The 14,780-nt window shown below is 44.8% G+C and overlaps 3 protein-coding genes across 6 annotated transcripts; 1 reads left to right on the forward strand and 2 right to left on the reverse strand.

Moving 5' to 3' along the window:
* The first annotated feature begins 40 nt into the window (after positions 1-40).
* Positions 41-2,194, forward strand: Ppox (protoporphyrinogen oxidase). Its single transcript, XM_011152291.3, has 3 exons — positions 41-347; positions 449-1,723; positions 1,844-2,194. Exons 2-3 carry the CDS (start codon positions 605-607, stop codon positions 2,165-2,167), a joined length of 1,443 nt encoding a protein of 480 aa, XP_011150593.1. The 5' UTR covers positions 41-347; positions 449-604; the 3' UTR covers positions 2,168-2,194.
* Positions 1,984-4,266, reverse strand: Taf13 (TATA-box binding protein associated factor 13). Of its 3 annotated transcripts, none has more exons than XM_011152288.3 (4): positions 3,856-3,882; positions 3,448-3,682; positions 3,252-3,353; positions 1,984-2,128 (listed from the first exon to the last, which is right to left on the reverse strand). In XM_011152288.3, exons 1-4 carry the CDS (start codon positions 3,880-3,882, stop codon positions 2,124-2,126), a joined length of 369 nt encoding a protein of 122 aa, XP_011150590.1. In that variant the 3' UTR covers positions 1,984-2,123. The 3 variants fall into 3 exon arrangements, with proteins under 3 accessions (XP_011150590.1, XP_019700082.1, XP_019700083.1); XM_019844524.2 differs by lacking the exon at positions 1,984-2,128 and adding an exon at positions 4,189-4,266 and having other exon boundaries at positions 3,235-3,353; positions 3,856-3,975; XM_019844523.2 differs by lacking the exon at positions 1,984-2,128 and having other exon boundaries at positions 2,885-3,353.
* Positions 4,267-7,064: 2,798 nt separating this feature from the next.
* LOC105189897 (uncharacterized) lies at positions 7,065-13,566 on the reverse strand. 2 transcript variants are annotated; one of them, XM_025298283.1, is made up of 11 exons: positions 13,096-13,566; positions 12,052-12,366; positions 11,431-11,685; positions 10,379-10,639; positions 9,734-10,003; positions 9,422-9,613; positions 8,691-9,041; positions 8,411-8,579; positions 7,994-8,217; positions 7,392-7,673; positions 7,065-7,288 (listed from the first exon to the last, which is right to left on the reverse strand). In XM_025298283.1, exons 1-11 carry the CDS (start codon positions 13,154-13,156, stop codon positions 7,218-7,220), a joined length of 2,451 nt encoding a protein of 816 aa, XP_025154068.1. In that variant the 5' UTR covers positions 13,157-13,566; the 3' UTR covers positions 7,065-7,217. The 2 variants fall into 2 exon arrangements, with proteins under 2 accessions (XP_025154068.1, XP_019700080.1); XM_019844521.2 differs by having other exon boundaries at positions 7,973-8,217; positions 13,096-13,565.
* Positions 13,567-14,780: the final 1,214 nt, after the last annotated feature.

The raw sequence follows: 14,780 nt of genomic DNA on the forward strand, positions 1-14,780 counted from the left end.
GCGATGGCTTAAACTAAACTGACTTTTCAAGAATGTTCTTTTAATTTTGCGATTCGATATATACAAGATGCTCTAAATAAAAAGCTTACGGAGCAAATGTGGAAAACTGACGTAACGATCGATTATGTCGATAATGCAGCGCCATTGCAATGCTTTCTGCTGCAGAACATAACCTGCAAATTACTATTTTCATACCTATACTCTATTGTGCACTTGACATTATTTTATAATGAATGAATACGGCCAAAGTAGGATGAAATGCACAGCAGCTACTGTACGTAACATCGTCGTGTCATTGTAAATCGTCATGTACTTGCAGATAATTGAGCATATTAGATTTCACTTGTGTGAGTAAGAAACTTGCTGTACTTATATATAATATATATATATATATATATATATATGTATAGAAAATATACATCATGTATGAAGATAAAATTGCTTTCAGGAAGTGAAACAACGCACTTGAACACTCAGAGCATCAGTCGTTTATTACATAAGATTCCAGCGTTGCAAAAAGACTGTATCCAAGACCAATCAAGATTGTATTACTATTGTACTAAAGCGCTGCATTAAAGTACTGTATTAAAGCGCAGATTGAAAAATGACAGTAATATTAGGAGGCGGTATATCGGGCTTGTCGGCGGCATATTATGCCGTTAACAAGGCAAGACTGGCGTCCGTCGCCTTGCTCGAGGCGTCTGATCGTGTAGGTGGATGGATACGCAGCAGAAATTCACCAAGTGGAGCAGTCTTTGAGCAAGGACCAAGAACGATCAGGCCAGATGGTCCGGCTGGGACGAACACACTTAACATGGTAGAGGATCTTCAGCTGACCGACAAGTTGATCCGCATTAGACGAAGTCACCCCATTTCTTCCAACAAGTTGATATACTCAGAGCAGGCGCTGCACTTGTTACCAACATCGTTGAAGGGTTTCTTCAAGACAATTTCGCTGTTGGATCGTCCTCTGATAAATTGCTTGTGGACCGACCTGAGAGCGCCAAAGGTGTCTAAGGAGGACGAGAGCATTTACAGCTTCGTACAGAGAAGACTCGGCCAGGATATCGCGGATCGCATCATCAGCCCGATAATTTGCGGCATCTGTGCGGGTGACGCGCGTCAGATAAGCGTGAATTTCATACTCAAGTCTCTGTTCGAGGCGGAACAGAAGCACGGATCCATAATGAAAGGCTTGCTGATGAGCGGTCTGAAAAAATCGTCGAAATTAAAGAGCAAAAAAACGAAGGAGGATACCGACGAGTCTGCGGAAAATCCGCGTATAACTCTGGCGCGTATAGCCCGAATAGAAAGGTGGGCGATCTGGAGCTTGCAGGGAGGGCTTGAGCAATTGCCCTTGGCGTTGGCCGATAATCTCGTGAAGCGAGGAGTAAAGATAGAAACAGGAACGAAATGCGAACGGCTGACGTTCAAAGAGGATCGCGTGGAGCTGCTGGTGAACGGTGACATGCGAGAGTGCTCGCGGGTCATTTCGAGCTTGCCTGCTAAGAACCTGGCTGAACTGCTGCAGGAGCAGCATCCCGCGCTGTCGGCAGAGCTCAGGGCGATACCATCGGTAACGGTGGCGGTAGCCAATCTTGAGTTCTCCGGGAATGTACTACCCTTACAGGCGTTCGGCTTTCTGGTACCACCCAATGAGAATCTTCCTCTGCTGGGTGTGATCTTCGATTCTTGCATGGCGAAGGAGTCCACCGCCTCCACGGTGCGTATACGCTCTCTTCCCTCTTGCCTTTTACTTGATTTTGACAACCCAAAAGCATATTTTTTTCGTTTCTCTCATATGCTTTTCTTTCTTTTTTTATTTCTCATATGTACACAATAGGTGTTAACGGTAATGATGGGCGGTGCTTGGTTCGAGAAATACTTTGGGCCAAATCCGACGGAGGAACAGCTGTTAAAGACGGCGACTGACGGACTGAGAGATATCTTATACATCACAGACAAACCTGTGGCACACCACATCGCCGTTCTGAAGGACTGCATTCCGCAGTACGTGGTGGGTCACGATCAACGTGTGAAACGTATCCACGACTACATTTCCGCGCACAAGATTCCGCTGGCAGTATGTGGCTCCTCTTACCAAGGTGTGGGAATCAATGACGTTATTCTGTCAGCAAAACAGGCTGTTTGTGATGTTGTCAAGTGAAAAAATACAAAAAAAAAAAAAAAAAAAGAGTCTAAATTATTCGAGGCAATCGAATAAACTGTCACTATATATAATAACAATGAACAGACAGGTAGTACAACCACATGCACGCTCGGTCTACATGCTGACTCGTGTGACATGATCAAACCATGCAAAAAAGTATCGTATAAGTATGCAAACGCGTATAAAAATGATGCATAATGGAACTGAAGAAGTCTAATAAATATTCTCTAAATGAGCCATCGTATTTGTTTGTGTCTGTAATTTAAATGATAATGATGGTAAGTAAATTATTTCAAAGTGCAAACAACATATAAAAGTGACGTACAAAAATCGAGTGAAACATTTTCTTATGCAGTTTTTTATATTTGTATCACAAGTACAGTATATAGTTCGCTATATGGCGAATACAAAAAGCATCTTATTAAAAATATTAATATATATGTATAGATAAAGTATGATATAAAGTTATATTATCAGTTAATCATAGAAATCTGTCGCTTCTTTTTTTTTTATATAATAAAAAGGCAAAATACTTGTTAGAATCTCAAATTTCATATCTTTTAAACAGTATATTTGAAATAATTAAATAAATTATCTAGCTATTTGCCTCTTTTGAAAAGAAATTTTTTTTTTCCTTTTCTTTCACTTTATGCTTCCTTTTTGCTCGAAAAACCAGGTAGAAAAACTTATTTTTAAAAAGAAATACCACAAATCTTTGATGAATACAATAGTTCTTATTTTGCAAGCAGTTGTACAAGATTGTAAAATAAAGCAACAATCTGTGCCAAGTACAGCAGCAAATATAAATGAAAACAATTCTTTCATCTCTAATCGAGACACGTGCAAATCGATTATGCACACTAAGCAGAATGCATCAGAATTACTTTTGTGAACTGTTTCTAATACAAAACAAATATTTGACAAATAAAAGATAATCGAAGAAATCAAAGGATTATAAACGCAGAAAAGCTCATGTTTTTTAATTAGATAGATTATTATAGATAAATTAATATAAACTCAAACATATTTTGCATTTGGCAATAATTATAACATAACAATGCAATTTACTCTTTGACAGTACCTGCATATTTAACTTCATCGAAAGCTTTTCTTGCTTTCTTGAGTTCCTCATTCATTGTCAACAGATCTTTTACTCGGGCATATTTTCTGGAGTCCTTTCTCACTTTGGAAATACAAATAAATTATAAAATTATATATATATATTTTTTTAATGTCTATTATTAAGATATCTATCTTAGAAATTTTCTTTAATTTACCTAAAAATACTATATCTTCAACTTGAACCCGTCCTGTACGTCCAATCTCCATAGCTCTATGTGTCATCTCAGTTATATATTCAATAACTAAATCTTCTAGCAGATCAACGCTTTCTGTATAAGGATTCTGGTCATCGCCAAAACCATACATCATGCAGCGTAGTTCTTTGGAGAAAAGACGCTTTCTCCCACCAGGTAGAGTACCAAGAGAAATTTCCGCCTCTTCATCTTCAAACTAGCAAAATATTTGATGAAAATCAATAAATAAAAAAACATGTTTTGTGATAAAATGTTTATATAATTGGTGACAATTTTGAGACTTATTAGGCTGAATAATAAATACATGATGTATAATGAGAAATGATATTTGATATATTTTAAATAAAATAGATGACAATATAACCTAACCTGTTCAAAAACCTCTTCCGCAGACATCGTTTTAAAGATTAGACTTAACCGGAGTTCAGCATCAGTACTAAATTTTCCTGTTTATCTTTTTATTTATACAGATCACAATTCTTAGTATACCTGTTAAAGAGACAAACAAGCAGGTAACTCTAATTTATATCATGACGATATTTCCTATTTTCTATACATCATGACACAAAGTGTATTTAGTAGAGTTAGTAATGCAGTTAGTAGTAGTAATAGTAGTTAATAATAGGCAGATTAAATTGATTCTAATTAAAGATAAATGATTTTTAAATATGAGAACGGACTATGAACAGGCTTTGGACATACTCAGTATGCAAGCGAATTCGCTATTATTAACAGTAAATATCTTTTCAAAGTTTATATATAGGATTAAAATATTGCTGTTTTCTTTTATTATCGCATTTTGATATAAACAAATATACTAAAAACAAGTATGTTCAACATAAATAACGGGCCTACTAATTCCGTGAAATCATTATCAGCCTATTAAAAAACGAATTTAATTTCGTAAACCACAGACATAATTAAATAAAGCGTGGTCTACAATGGCAGTAAGCAGTAAGAAGTAAGCGTAAGCGGTAAGAAATAAACCAATCACAGTCGATTATGACAAAACTAATCAACTGTGGTTGGTCCATTTCTTAAGCCAGCGGCACACGGTGCTTGTTTTCGTGCTGGATGGAAATACTGCGTTCTGATTGGTGCATTTCCATCCATCTTCGGAAATGTACCAATCAGAACGCAGTATTTTCATCCAGCAAACAAACCAGCACGAAAATAAGCACCGTGTGGCGCTGGCTTTACTGTTCACGCTTTCTTCTTACTGCTTATGGCCATTGTAGACCACGCTTTAGAATAAGGCCCATCTACAACGTCTGCAAGAATAAGGTTGTAAGCGTAAGCAGTAAGAAATTGACCAACCATAATCGATTTTTCTTATAATAATAGATTGTGGTTGGTCCATTTCTTAATGCTTACGCTTAGAACCTTATTCTTGCAGCCATTGTAGATGGGCCTTACTGCGGTCGTTCGGTCGGTATATGGCTTTAGGTAGAAAGGTGTACCCATACGCCATTCTCCGATAAGAATAATGCGGGAAGCATAGGGCAAGAGCATAGGCTTTTGCATAACACATAATCCATAACGTATAAGAGAATAAACCAAATAGTTTTCTTCATTTCCCTCCTCAGGACAGAAATGAAGAACTCTGATTGGTTGATTCTCTTATGCGTTGTGTATTGTGCGTTATGCAGAAGTCTGTGCTCTGGCCCATATATTTTTGCATAAAGGCATAATACACAATACATAAGGAAATGAACCAATCAGGCACGCCGGAGACCGCCTCCTCGGTCGCCTCGGGCCTCCTCTTCGAACGCGCGGGGGGAGGAGATGACCAGTGTGTGTAGCCCACCCACCCGCCTCGCTCTGGGCGTCGATAGGAGTAGGAAAAGGGGGAGTGGAAGCCCGGTTGGGGCCGGGCATCACTCCCCCGCTCCCCTCAAAGGGGGGTGCGGAGGAAAGGGTGGGTGTTCCCTCCTTCCTGTAGTGTAACCAGAAGGCCAACCTGACCGGATAGCCGGTCAGGGACCGCGCTCCCAACTCCCTTTGTGGGGGGGGGGGGAGCGCGGTCCATAGGCGGAGGGCTCTAATAATGAGCCCTGGGGCCGGGGTGTCGGGAGTAGTTCCTCTGACTCCCCCAACCACGGTCCGAAAGGTAGACACCCCGCAGGGGTTTTAGTCAGTAGAAGTCTGACATAACCCCCGACCCGCCCAATGGTCGGGGGTATCCATGATGGATTTCCCTTGCGTGAACAAAAGAAAAAAAAACAACAGCCATGTCCACCACTGCCCGGTGCTGCAGGACACGGTGCACCATACGCAGGTCTCATGCGAAGCGTGGGACCAGCAGCGCCGTGTCCTCGCCCGGGCAATGAAGTGTGCGGCTTGCGGAGGAAGTATGGACGGCGGCGGCCTCCTTTGCGGGGGACATAATGTCCCGCGAGGAGGCCGCCGAATGGGAGCGCAGCCCTGGCAACCGTAGCAGGGAGTGACTGGGGGGAGGGCGGTTCCCTCTCGGCGTCGACAGCGGACCCGAGGTGGCGCCAATCGAGGAGCCGCCTTCGAATCGTCGGAGGCCTCGAACACCACGGGCCAGCCATCGTCTGCGCAGGGGGGGGGTCGACAGACATAATTAAAGCCTGCAACCCTCTGCGTGACGGTACGGGAGGAAAAAGAAGAGCGGGAATTCCGTTTGGGGACAGGACCCCAACTAACTCACCACTCTCTGCTGAAAAGGGGGGCTAGGAGAGAGAGTGGGTGTCCCCTCTCTCCTCTGTTAGGACCAGATGGCTAATCCGACCGGGCAACCGGTCGGGGCGCCACGCCACGCACACTTATGAGAGGGCCACGGCACTTAAGCGAGGGGCTCCCTCAAAGCCCCATGGCCGGGGTTTCGGGGAGGGAATTCACCGTAATTCCACTGATCCTCCTCCCACAACTACGGCCCACATGGCAGACACCCCGGTGGGGGTATAGCCGGTAAGAGTCCGGCATAACCCATGTCTCCCCAAGGGACGCGGGTAACCATGAGGATTTCTCCACCGTCAAAAAAAACAGCGGCTATGTAATCAGACGTCATGTGAAACAACAACCACGTGAAACGACGACCACGTGGTCGGTGACCACGACACAATCTTCTAGAACATTCTGGAATGTTCCAGAAAATTCTATAATCTTATAGAACGTTTTAGAAACGACGATCACGTGGCCTGAGGTTACGTCATGAAATTCTAGAATATTCTGGAATCTTCTAGAACTTTCTAGAATCTCCGTCGTCAGCCGACTGTACAACGTCGTTGACCGGCTCGGTCGCCTCGCGCCGGCGCCGCTGCCCCGCGGCCTCATTAGCTCTGCTACCAGCCGCGGGGCAGCGTCGCCGTCGCTCGACTCGGTCGCCTCGCGCCGACGCCGCTGCCCCGCGGCCTCATTAGCTCTGCTACCAGCCGCGGGGCAGCGTCGCTGTCGCTCGACTCGGTCGCCTCGCGCCGGCGCCGCTGCCCCGCGGCCTCATCAGTTTTTGTCCAAGTTGAAGGAAAAACCAAGACAAACATATGATTTAACTATCAGTTAACTTACCAAGAAGTTGGAACAACCGGCCCTGAGAATGTTTATTTTAGCAGAAGTAGAACGTTTCCGTTTATATTCCTTTTTTCGAATACAATATTTTACAAGATTCCGTAGCACATTTAAGAAGCCATGTTTTTTTACATTAATAACGCAATAGTTATTTTGTTCTTATTTTAAAGTCCAAATATTTACAACTACGTGCAACGCGACTATTTTTTCGACAGTAGTAGATGAGCTAATAGTTCGTTATCCTTCGGGACGGTCCACTGTATCTCTTCGCCTAGGGTAAAAAAGATATTTATCCATTTAATACAGCATATCCTCTAATTTTCTTTTTCGTACACTCGTATATAAGAGTACAACTTATATATGACATAACTCACATTCAACGGCATAATCCTCTTTGCCAGTTAAATTCAGCACGGAATTCATTTCTCGCAAACCATTGTAATCTTCAACGAAATAAAGATTCCGTTCTCCCTTCAGGGAAGTGGCAAATAGATGCTCGATGACGTCATAGTCCGCCGCGTGTTTCTGTCCTTGACTAATGACAATCGCAAACGCTTCGTGGCCGTCGTTTCTCAAATTTTGCAAGTTGTCCACGGCGGCTCGCAGATTCTCCCTGTCCTTCTCCTCGGCGATGTGTTCTCCATCTGTCACGAAAACTGTTGACCAAGTATGTAATGTAATGTAATAATTTAATACAATGACACAATATGTAAAAGAATAAAATAATTTAAAATGCAACGCAAATATATGCAAATATAATATATCTTACTTAATTATATAATGAACCCGTGTGTTTTGAAACTTCTATAGTATTTGCATAACAATAATTCTGAGTGTGGATTAAGAAGCGATTAAAAAAAATTCCTATTCCTCCGTTTCGATTTTTAAAAACACGATACGCACAAATTTCTAATTTTTAATTGAAGAAACTCGCAAGATAATAACGTTAGCTGACCTGTAATGACTCGTTGCACACCTGAATTGCGAACGACATCCGCCGACATGAGGGCCGCGTTGATCAAGTCTGTAGTTTTCCCAGCGACGCCGTCGAGATCCTCGCTGATACGAGTCGCGCGATTCGCAAGCATCTCCTTGGATAACGTCGAAAGAACATTGCAGGTGTCCGTCTGATTCAAGCTGAGGGCTACCATTGTGTTCTCCGAGAAAGTGATCAAGCCCATCGGATGGTCGTGTGACAGCCTGTGTGGCAATTCAGTCAATTTTTTTAACGAGAGTAATATTATTTTATATAATAATTATAAAAAAAAAATGTTGTCCGATCCTCACGACTTAGAAGTCGTAATGATATCGTTGGATTTTACGAGATTAAATTTCTATCAACTAATATCAATTTGTATATTTTGCTGAAGAGTGAAATATAGAAAATAGTTACGGAAAGTATCGACGAATAACGGTGGCTGCCAGCTTCATTTCCTCGGCGAACCACGCGTTCAGGACGCTCAGACTATCGTCCATCACGAAGAGTAGACCGGATCGCTCGTCTTTCGCTAGTTTACGTATTCTCCCCGCTAGATCGGTGGCTTGCTCTTGAACATCTACAACTGAAGTGCGCGATGTATTCATTTTGTAAATTTTATCTTTGCCACATACACGTGGATTTTATTGCGAGATACAAAGAAGTTCTAAGTACGAGTTTCGATCGAGCGTTTTACCGATGTTTTCCTCGATCTCGGTCTCGTTTGTCGTCGCAGTCGTCGTCATTGTCTCGTTTATCGTCGCGAATGTTGATTGCGTGGTCCTGTGCGCGGGTAAATTGCAGAGGACATATTGACTGGTTGTGTTGCAGGGCAGACCGTAGAACAAAGCCATGTCGTGACCCTCACGATCCAAATTCAGACAAATCTCGCGGTCGGCGTAAGGCCAGGAACCGTCGTCCTCGTCGAAGCACCAGGAAGTGCCTGTGCCGATGGTGCTCTTCGACAAGACTTCGTCGTTTTCGTCCACCCACTTCCAACCGTCCTGGGACATGACGGTGTGACCGCCCACCCAGGTGTGATCTAACGCTGATTTCATTTGAAACGTGTGATTAAATAATCTCAACAATACGAGTACCTCAACTTATATGACATTCTGAACGAAAGTTTAAAGTAAGTAAAATATAATTAATATAATTAAAGTAAAATTAATGTAAATTAAATATAATTAAAGTAAAATATATCGTTATAATTGTTATAGAAAAAATTGCACATACACAATCAATATATAATTATAATTTTCTATGTAATTAATGCGTGTACGATTTATAATTAGAAAGTAGGCAAACAAGTATGAGAAGTTTGTTGTTCTAATATTGATGGATGGTTCGATGGTTCTACAAATATTCGACGGTCTTCCAATTAATTTTAATAAACACGTTTCACCTACAAAGGCAGGGAACGCATACCCAATTCCGTCATCTTCTCCAATACGGCGGATAAAATCCTCGCGTCCAAGATACTGGCTACACGACCGGATCTTTTCCGGCAATAAGCTTCCCCTTGCTTCCACGTCATTCTGGCGAAGGAGAATATTAATCTCTTATCATCCAACAATACGCTTCTTCCCGCACTCTCCATTATCCTGCGTTCCGGTATCGCTGAATCCACAAGAGAAACGTTGCGTTCAGGATTTCGTCCCTACGTTTCTTACTGAGTGATCGCTCGAAGGAGCGATGACTCAGTAAGGAGCGCGTCAAGAAGGACAAATTGTTGCTTACCGTCTTGGCAAACGAAAGGCCGCTTCTTCTCGCAATCCAAGTCGAGGAAGGCCGGAGTCGTATGCTTCGCGCAAAGATGCCTGTCGAGGATCAGGCATCTTCCCGTCCGATAAGAGTCGTCGCTCTCCGACGGTGACGTAGGATGACCGTCCGACCAAGGCGGATATGAGGTGATGTTCGACTTTTTCGACGGCAGCGTAAATCCCGAAGAGGTCCACGTCCAATCGGTACCATCCACGCTGCGGCCGTCCAGCCACGCACTCTCTATTGCTGTCAACGACCGAGAACGACGAGCTTAGCTCGTGAAAGTATCTCGTCGCATAGACGAGGAGCTACTTCATATCGGCGAAGAAGCCATAAATAATCCCGACTTTCTCGATCCAATTTTACTTTCGTCGAAACGCGTGATTTCTATAAATTGAGAAGAGTGTCCAGGATGGACACACACACACACACACACACACACAGGATAGACGAAGGAGGATTCCAATCCTTCCTGAAACTACCGTCAGAATTTGCGACTCTTTGTCCAGATTCGTAATCTAGACTATAATTTCCTTTCATTTCTCGCGACTTATTCAGCAAGTCTGACGATTTCGCCCGACGCGTAATTTCGAATTACAAAGGACATCTTGCTGTCATTACACGGTCTGCTCTTCAGCATCGCGTTCGCCACGACGGTGGCCGCCTCATTCGTGAAGATCATAGCGAGTTGCTTCCGCCTCTTCTTACACTCCAGTCTCGCGTCCCTCCAGGCGATGCCACCCCCGTCGACTCTCCGCACTCCCTCGGCCCGGAGGTCCTCCTCATCCTCATCCTCATCGAAGATCTGGTACAGCGTGTACCGCTGACCGTCCACGAAGACGTTGCTGCCTTCGATGATCTTCTTTCTCGCCTTCTTTTTTCCTTCGTACAAACACGCAAATGTTTAAATCACACGGTCGCTATATTTCGTGGAAGATTTACAATCCATGGTTGAAAATATAGTTGATCGCGATCTCGTGCTCATGGGTCCACTGCTCAGTAGTTTGGACTAATGTTTTTACATGAAATAAATACAGATTACGACAAAGGAGCAGAGATTCATGAGACTGCAATTATCTAACGAATAATAACTATAAGCAGCTGCCTCGAGCATCCGAGAAGAACATCTTCCGAATTCCCAGCATCCGTGTCGAGGGAAACTTTCTCGGCCGCGATTGTTGCTCATAAAACCACGCTGCAGACAGTTTAGCGGAACGATCCTCGTAATTCTTCCCGGCCGACGTTTATACTCACGAAATAAATAACATGCACGCGACGCGGCCATAACACGCGTGCTCGGAAAAAGTCGTGCTCCGTTAAATCGAGAAGAAGAAGGCGAACTCGAGCGGAGGCAGAGTGGGACGCTCACGCGATGAGGAAGAGAGGAGAGAGAGAGAGAGAGAGAGAGAGAGAGGGAGAGAGAGGGAGAGAGAGGGAGAGAGAGAGAGAGAGAGAGAGAAGGAGAGAGCGATATCCGCCTGCGTGACTCTCGATAGAGGCGGCGGATTACACGCGGAGGAATTATCGCGAATGAAGCGACGAGAGCAGCAACAAACGTCGCGGCGATTTATGATCGTTTCAAATGAAAACGCCCCGTCGCCGCCGAATCGTTCGGCGAGAACCGCTCTCTTCCCTCGGTTCTTCTCCTTTCGCAGGTTCCTCGTCCTTCTCACCGGCTCGCATGCAGACGAAGGGCTTCCGCTGCCGGCAGTCCTCCGGGACGAGAAGCGGCGAGTCGTGGCCCAACCTGTCGAACATGAGACAATTCTTCTCGCCACTCCTGCGCTCGTCCGCGACGTACCATGCGGTATGGTCCGTGACCATCAGCGAGTTCAGCCTCAACAGCTCCTCTTTCCTTCGTGTATCGATCCAGCCCCAGTCGCTGGCGAAGTCCTTCCTCTGCCCTCCTATCCACAGGCCGTCGTATCCTGAGCCGGCCGCGACGTATATGCGGCGAAGTGATTTTGATGAAATTATTTGTGTGTGAAATGATAATTAGAAATTTGTTACGTTGGGAAATCGAGTACTGGAGTCATTCATTGTTGAGAAAAATTCCATGAGGTTGCAACGAGTGTCTTAACACATCCACACTATCACCGGTTCTTTTTAGAAACTCCACATTTTCTTTGCTCTTTATAAATATACGAAACGGACTTCTAGTTCGCTTATGCGCGACATTCGCGGGAAATGCACTTGCGTATTTATAAAACTGTAAAGAATTGGCGATCCGGCAGGAAAAAATCTCGACGCTCGCGAGAGGGAAGCGGGTGAAGAAATAAAAGTGAGAAGCGTACGGTAATTCGACTCAGCCACCATCCGCGCGAACCAATCCTTCGTGTCGCCGTCGAGCACGGCCAACGTACTTCCGCTATCCGTTTCCGGTTCGCGCGTTAGAGGATCCGGCGGGGCGTCGTGTCCCATTTCCTCGTCGGAAGCCCTGAGAGGATTTAGGTGGCCGTAAATGGGACAGATTGCCTGCGCCTCGTTCCAGGACACTCGTTTGCCGATCACGAGGAACTCCCATTGAACGTCTTCGTTTCCATTTTCCGTTTCATTACCGCTCCGAGGGGCGTACGTGAAACGATCCACGACTCGGTTGCCCGGGGCTCCTATTGGAAACGTCCCTTACGATTATCCCGCACTTTAAGACGCCCGAGCTCCTCCGACACAGCGACTTTCGGAAATCCCCCTCGGCGAGCGACCGTCTCGAGGTCTCTCCGACGAGCGTCGTCGAACGCTCGGTCGGAGATTGGAGTGACATTGCTTCTTTCAACGCGTAGCGCCGAATGTACAACGTCAATTTTGTGGAATCATTTCGATCGGATCGGTCGAAAGGTCCGGTGCGATTTATATCTTTTTCAGTCAGGTCTCGCCGAAAAATTGCTCGCGACGGAAACAAATTATTCACGGGGAATTATTCCGTGGAATATTTGCATTATACGTCATCTATCGCGAATTAGATCGGACTTTTCGGCTGACACAAGTAGACGGAAGAAGCATCAGAGCTCTGCGTGAAGATTACAAAATTAGCAGTTTCTCGGGAAACGTGAAATCTCTCTTGCCCTTTTTGATATTTATAAAATCCGCGCGCGCGCGCGAGAGAGAGAGAGAGAGAGAGAGAGAGAGAGAGAGAAAATTGGGCGCCGCACACTTGTTGATCGCGGTCCTGAAACCGTGTCGCAAGTCACGTAATATCGCCCGTGAACAAGTGCGACCACGTGAGGGCAATTAAATTTTACACTCGCAAAAATAATCTCTACGCCGCCGCTCGCGCGCGCGACAAAGTGGCTGGCGGAGTCGGAATTAATTTCCGCGAGATAAGCTCGGGGATATCGTACCTATCCGGAAGGTGACGGCTACCTCGAAGAGCCAGATGAGACGAAGAGCGCTCGAGATCATTTGTTACGGATAAACGTTAACATCAGGAGGAACAAGCGCGTCGAGAAACGGTCCCACGGGGCGTATCAGACGAGGAATTAAGCTCGACTGAGAGGCTCGGCCTCGTCGAGTCGCACCGGCAAAGTTCGCCCGGAGCGCGGCGAGCTAACGACGCTCGCAATCGGTTAATGTTAATGCGCGTGATAATGGCAGATCGTGTGCACACACGAATGAGCTCGCCCGCTTGTGTGTCGTGACGTGTCCCCATAATTCAATTACCGCGCGGATCAGTTGTCAATAACTGCGCTGTCGGAATCTCGTTCCGAATGGATGTACATTTTCGCGTCGTTTTCAGGATCAACTTCTAGACGACAGGGCGAGCGAGTCTCACGTTTCTTCTCATGTGAAAAATTAATATAAAAGTTATTATATAAATTATTAATATAAAATTAATATAAAAATTATTATATAAATTACTAGTATAAAAAACACATAAACACACGTATAACATACGATGCTGCAAACGATGTCAACTCTCGGTGGCACCGTCAAGATTCAAACATCAGTTCGGTCTGGGATCTCTTTTCCACGCGGTTCCGACTATTTATAAAAGTTAATTCCTCGTTTTATTTCCTTCTTGAAATCTTCCACAAAAGAAAAGTAAGAGAATTTACCCATTTTCCTCTAATAAAATAAACCGATCCGTCCACTCGATCGATACCGCGATGGTGCACCGAGGATCAATTTAGAGTAGTACGTGCGAAAAAATAGTCCTTCAAAATTGCTTCGTTAGTTTCTGGTGCCTAGAATTCCTGCGGAATTTCCCCATGCGCTTCGCAGTAATCCAGCACTCGCTCTCCCGAGGTAGAACGCGTCGCGCGCATAAAATGAGAGACGGCGGCTGTCTCGAATATATGTATTTTATTATACATACATTAATGAAAATATATACATGGTAGACTGCGGCTTCTCGAAGCAGCGAAGTGTCAATATAATTAGCTACAGTATTCGTACGCGCGAATCTGTTTTTCGACGACGTCCTCTCGATAGCCGAGGTCTGTCGAGGTTTCGGGAGGCACGTGTAGGCCGACACGTGTAGACCATGGGATGTTGTACGTAAAACGTTTCTTTTTTTCCGCTTCCTCTCTTTTGGTTATCGGAGTCCCCGTTATCTCCCAAACGAGGGATGCGTTCAAATAACGGTCGATCCGCCCGACTCGACCCGATTCGATCCGACTCGACGGCGAATCGGTTTGCGTATGTGTGTGTGTGTGTGTGTGTGTGTGTCGCGCTATCACGAGACTGACCGTGTCAATCCGTCGAAACACGCAGCGGGTACCAGAATACTTTCGCTGACTTCGATTAATATCTCAATCTTTGTCTCTCTTTCACACCCTCTCTCGCCCTTTCACTCTTTTCACTCTCACTCTCGCGTTTCTCTCTCTCGCTCTCGTACGCTCGCTCGCGCGCTCGCTCACACACTCTCTTTCTCTCTCTCTCTCTCTCTCTCTCTCTCTTTCTCTTCCTATTCTACTTACACAGCCAGACAATTGCTCGATCACTCGGCATCAACGCTTCGATCTCTTATCCCCTTAATTATCGTTACAACACGTTTCAACGGTCACAACTGCGGATGATTATTACA

Source organism: Harpegnathos saltator, unplaced genomic scaffold, assembly GCF_003227715.2.
Source record: "Harpegnathos saltator strain DR-91 unplaced genomic scaffold, Hsal_v8.6 scaffold213, whole genome shotgun sequence".
Lineage (NCBI taxonomy): Eukaryota > Metazoa > Arthropoda > Insecta > Hymenoptera > Formicidae > Harpegnathos > Harpegnathos saltator.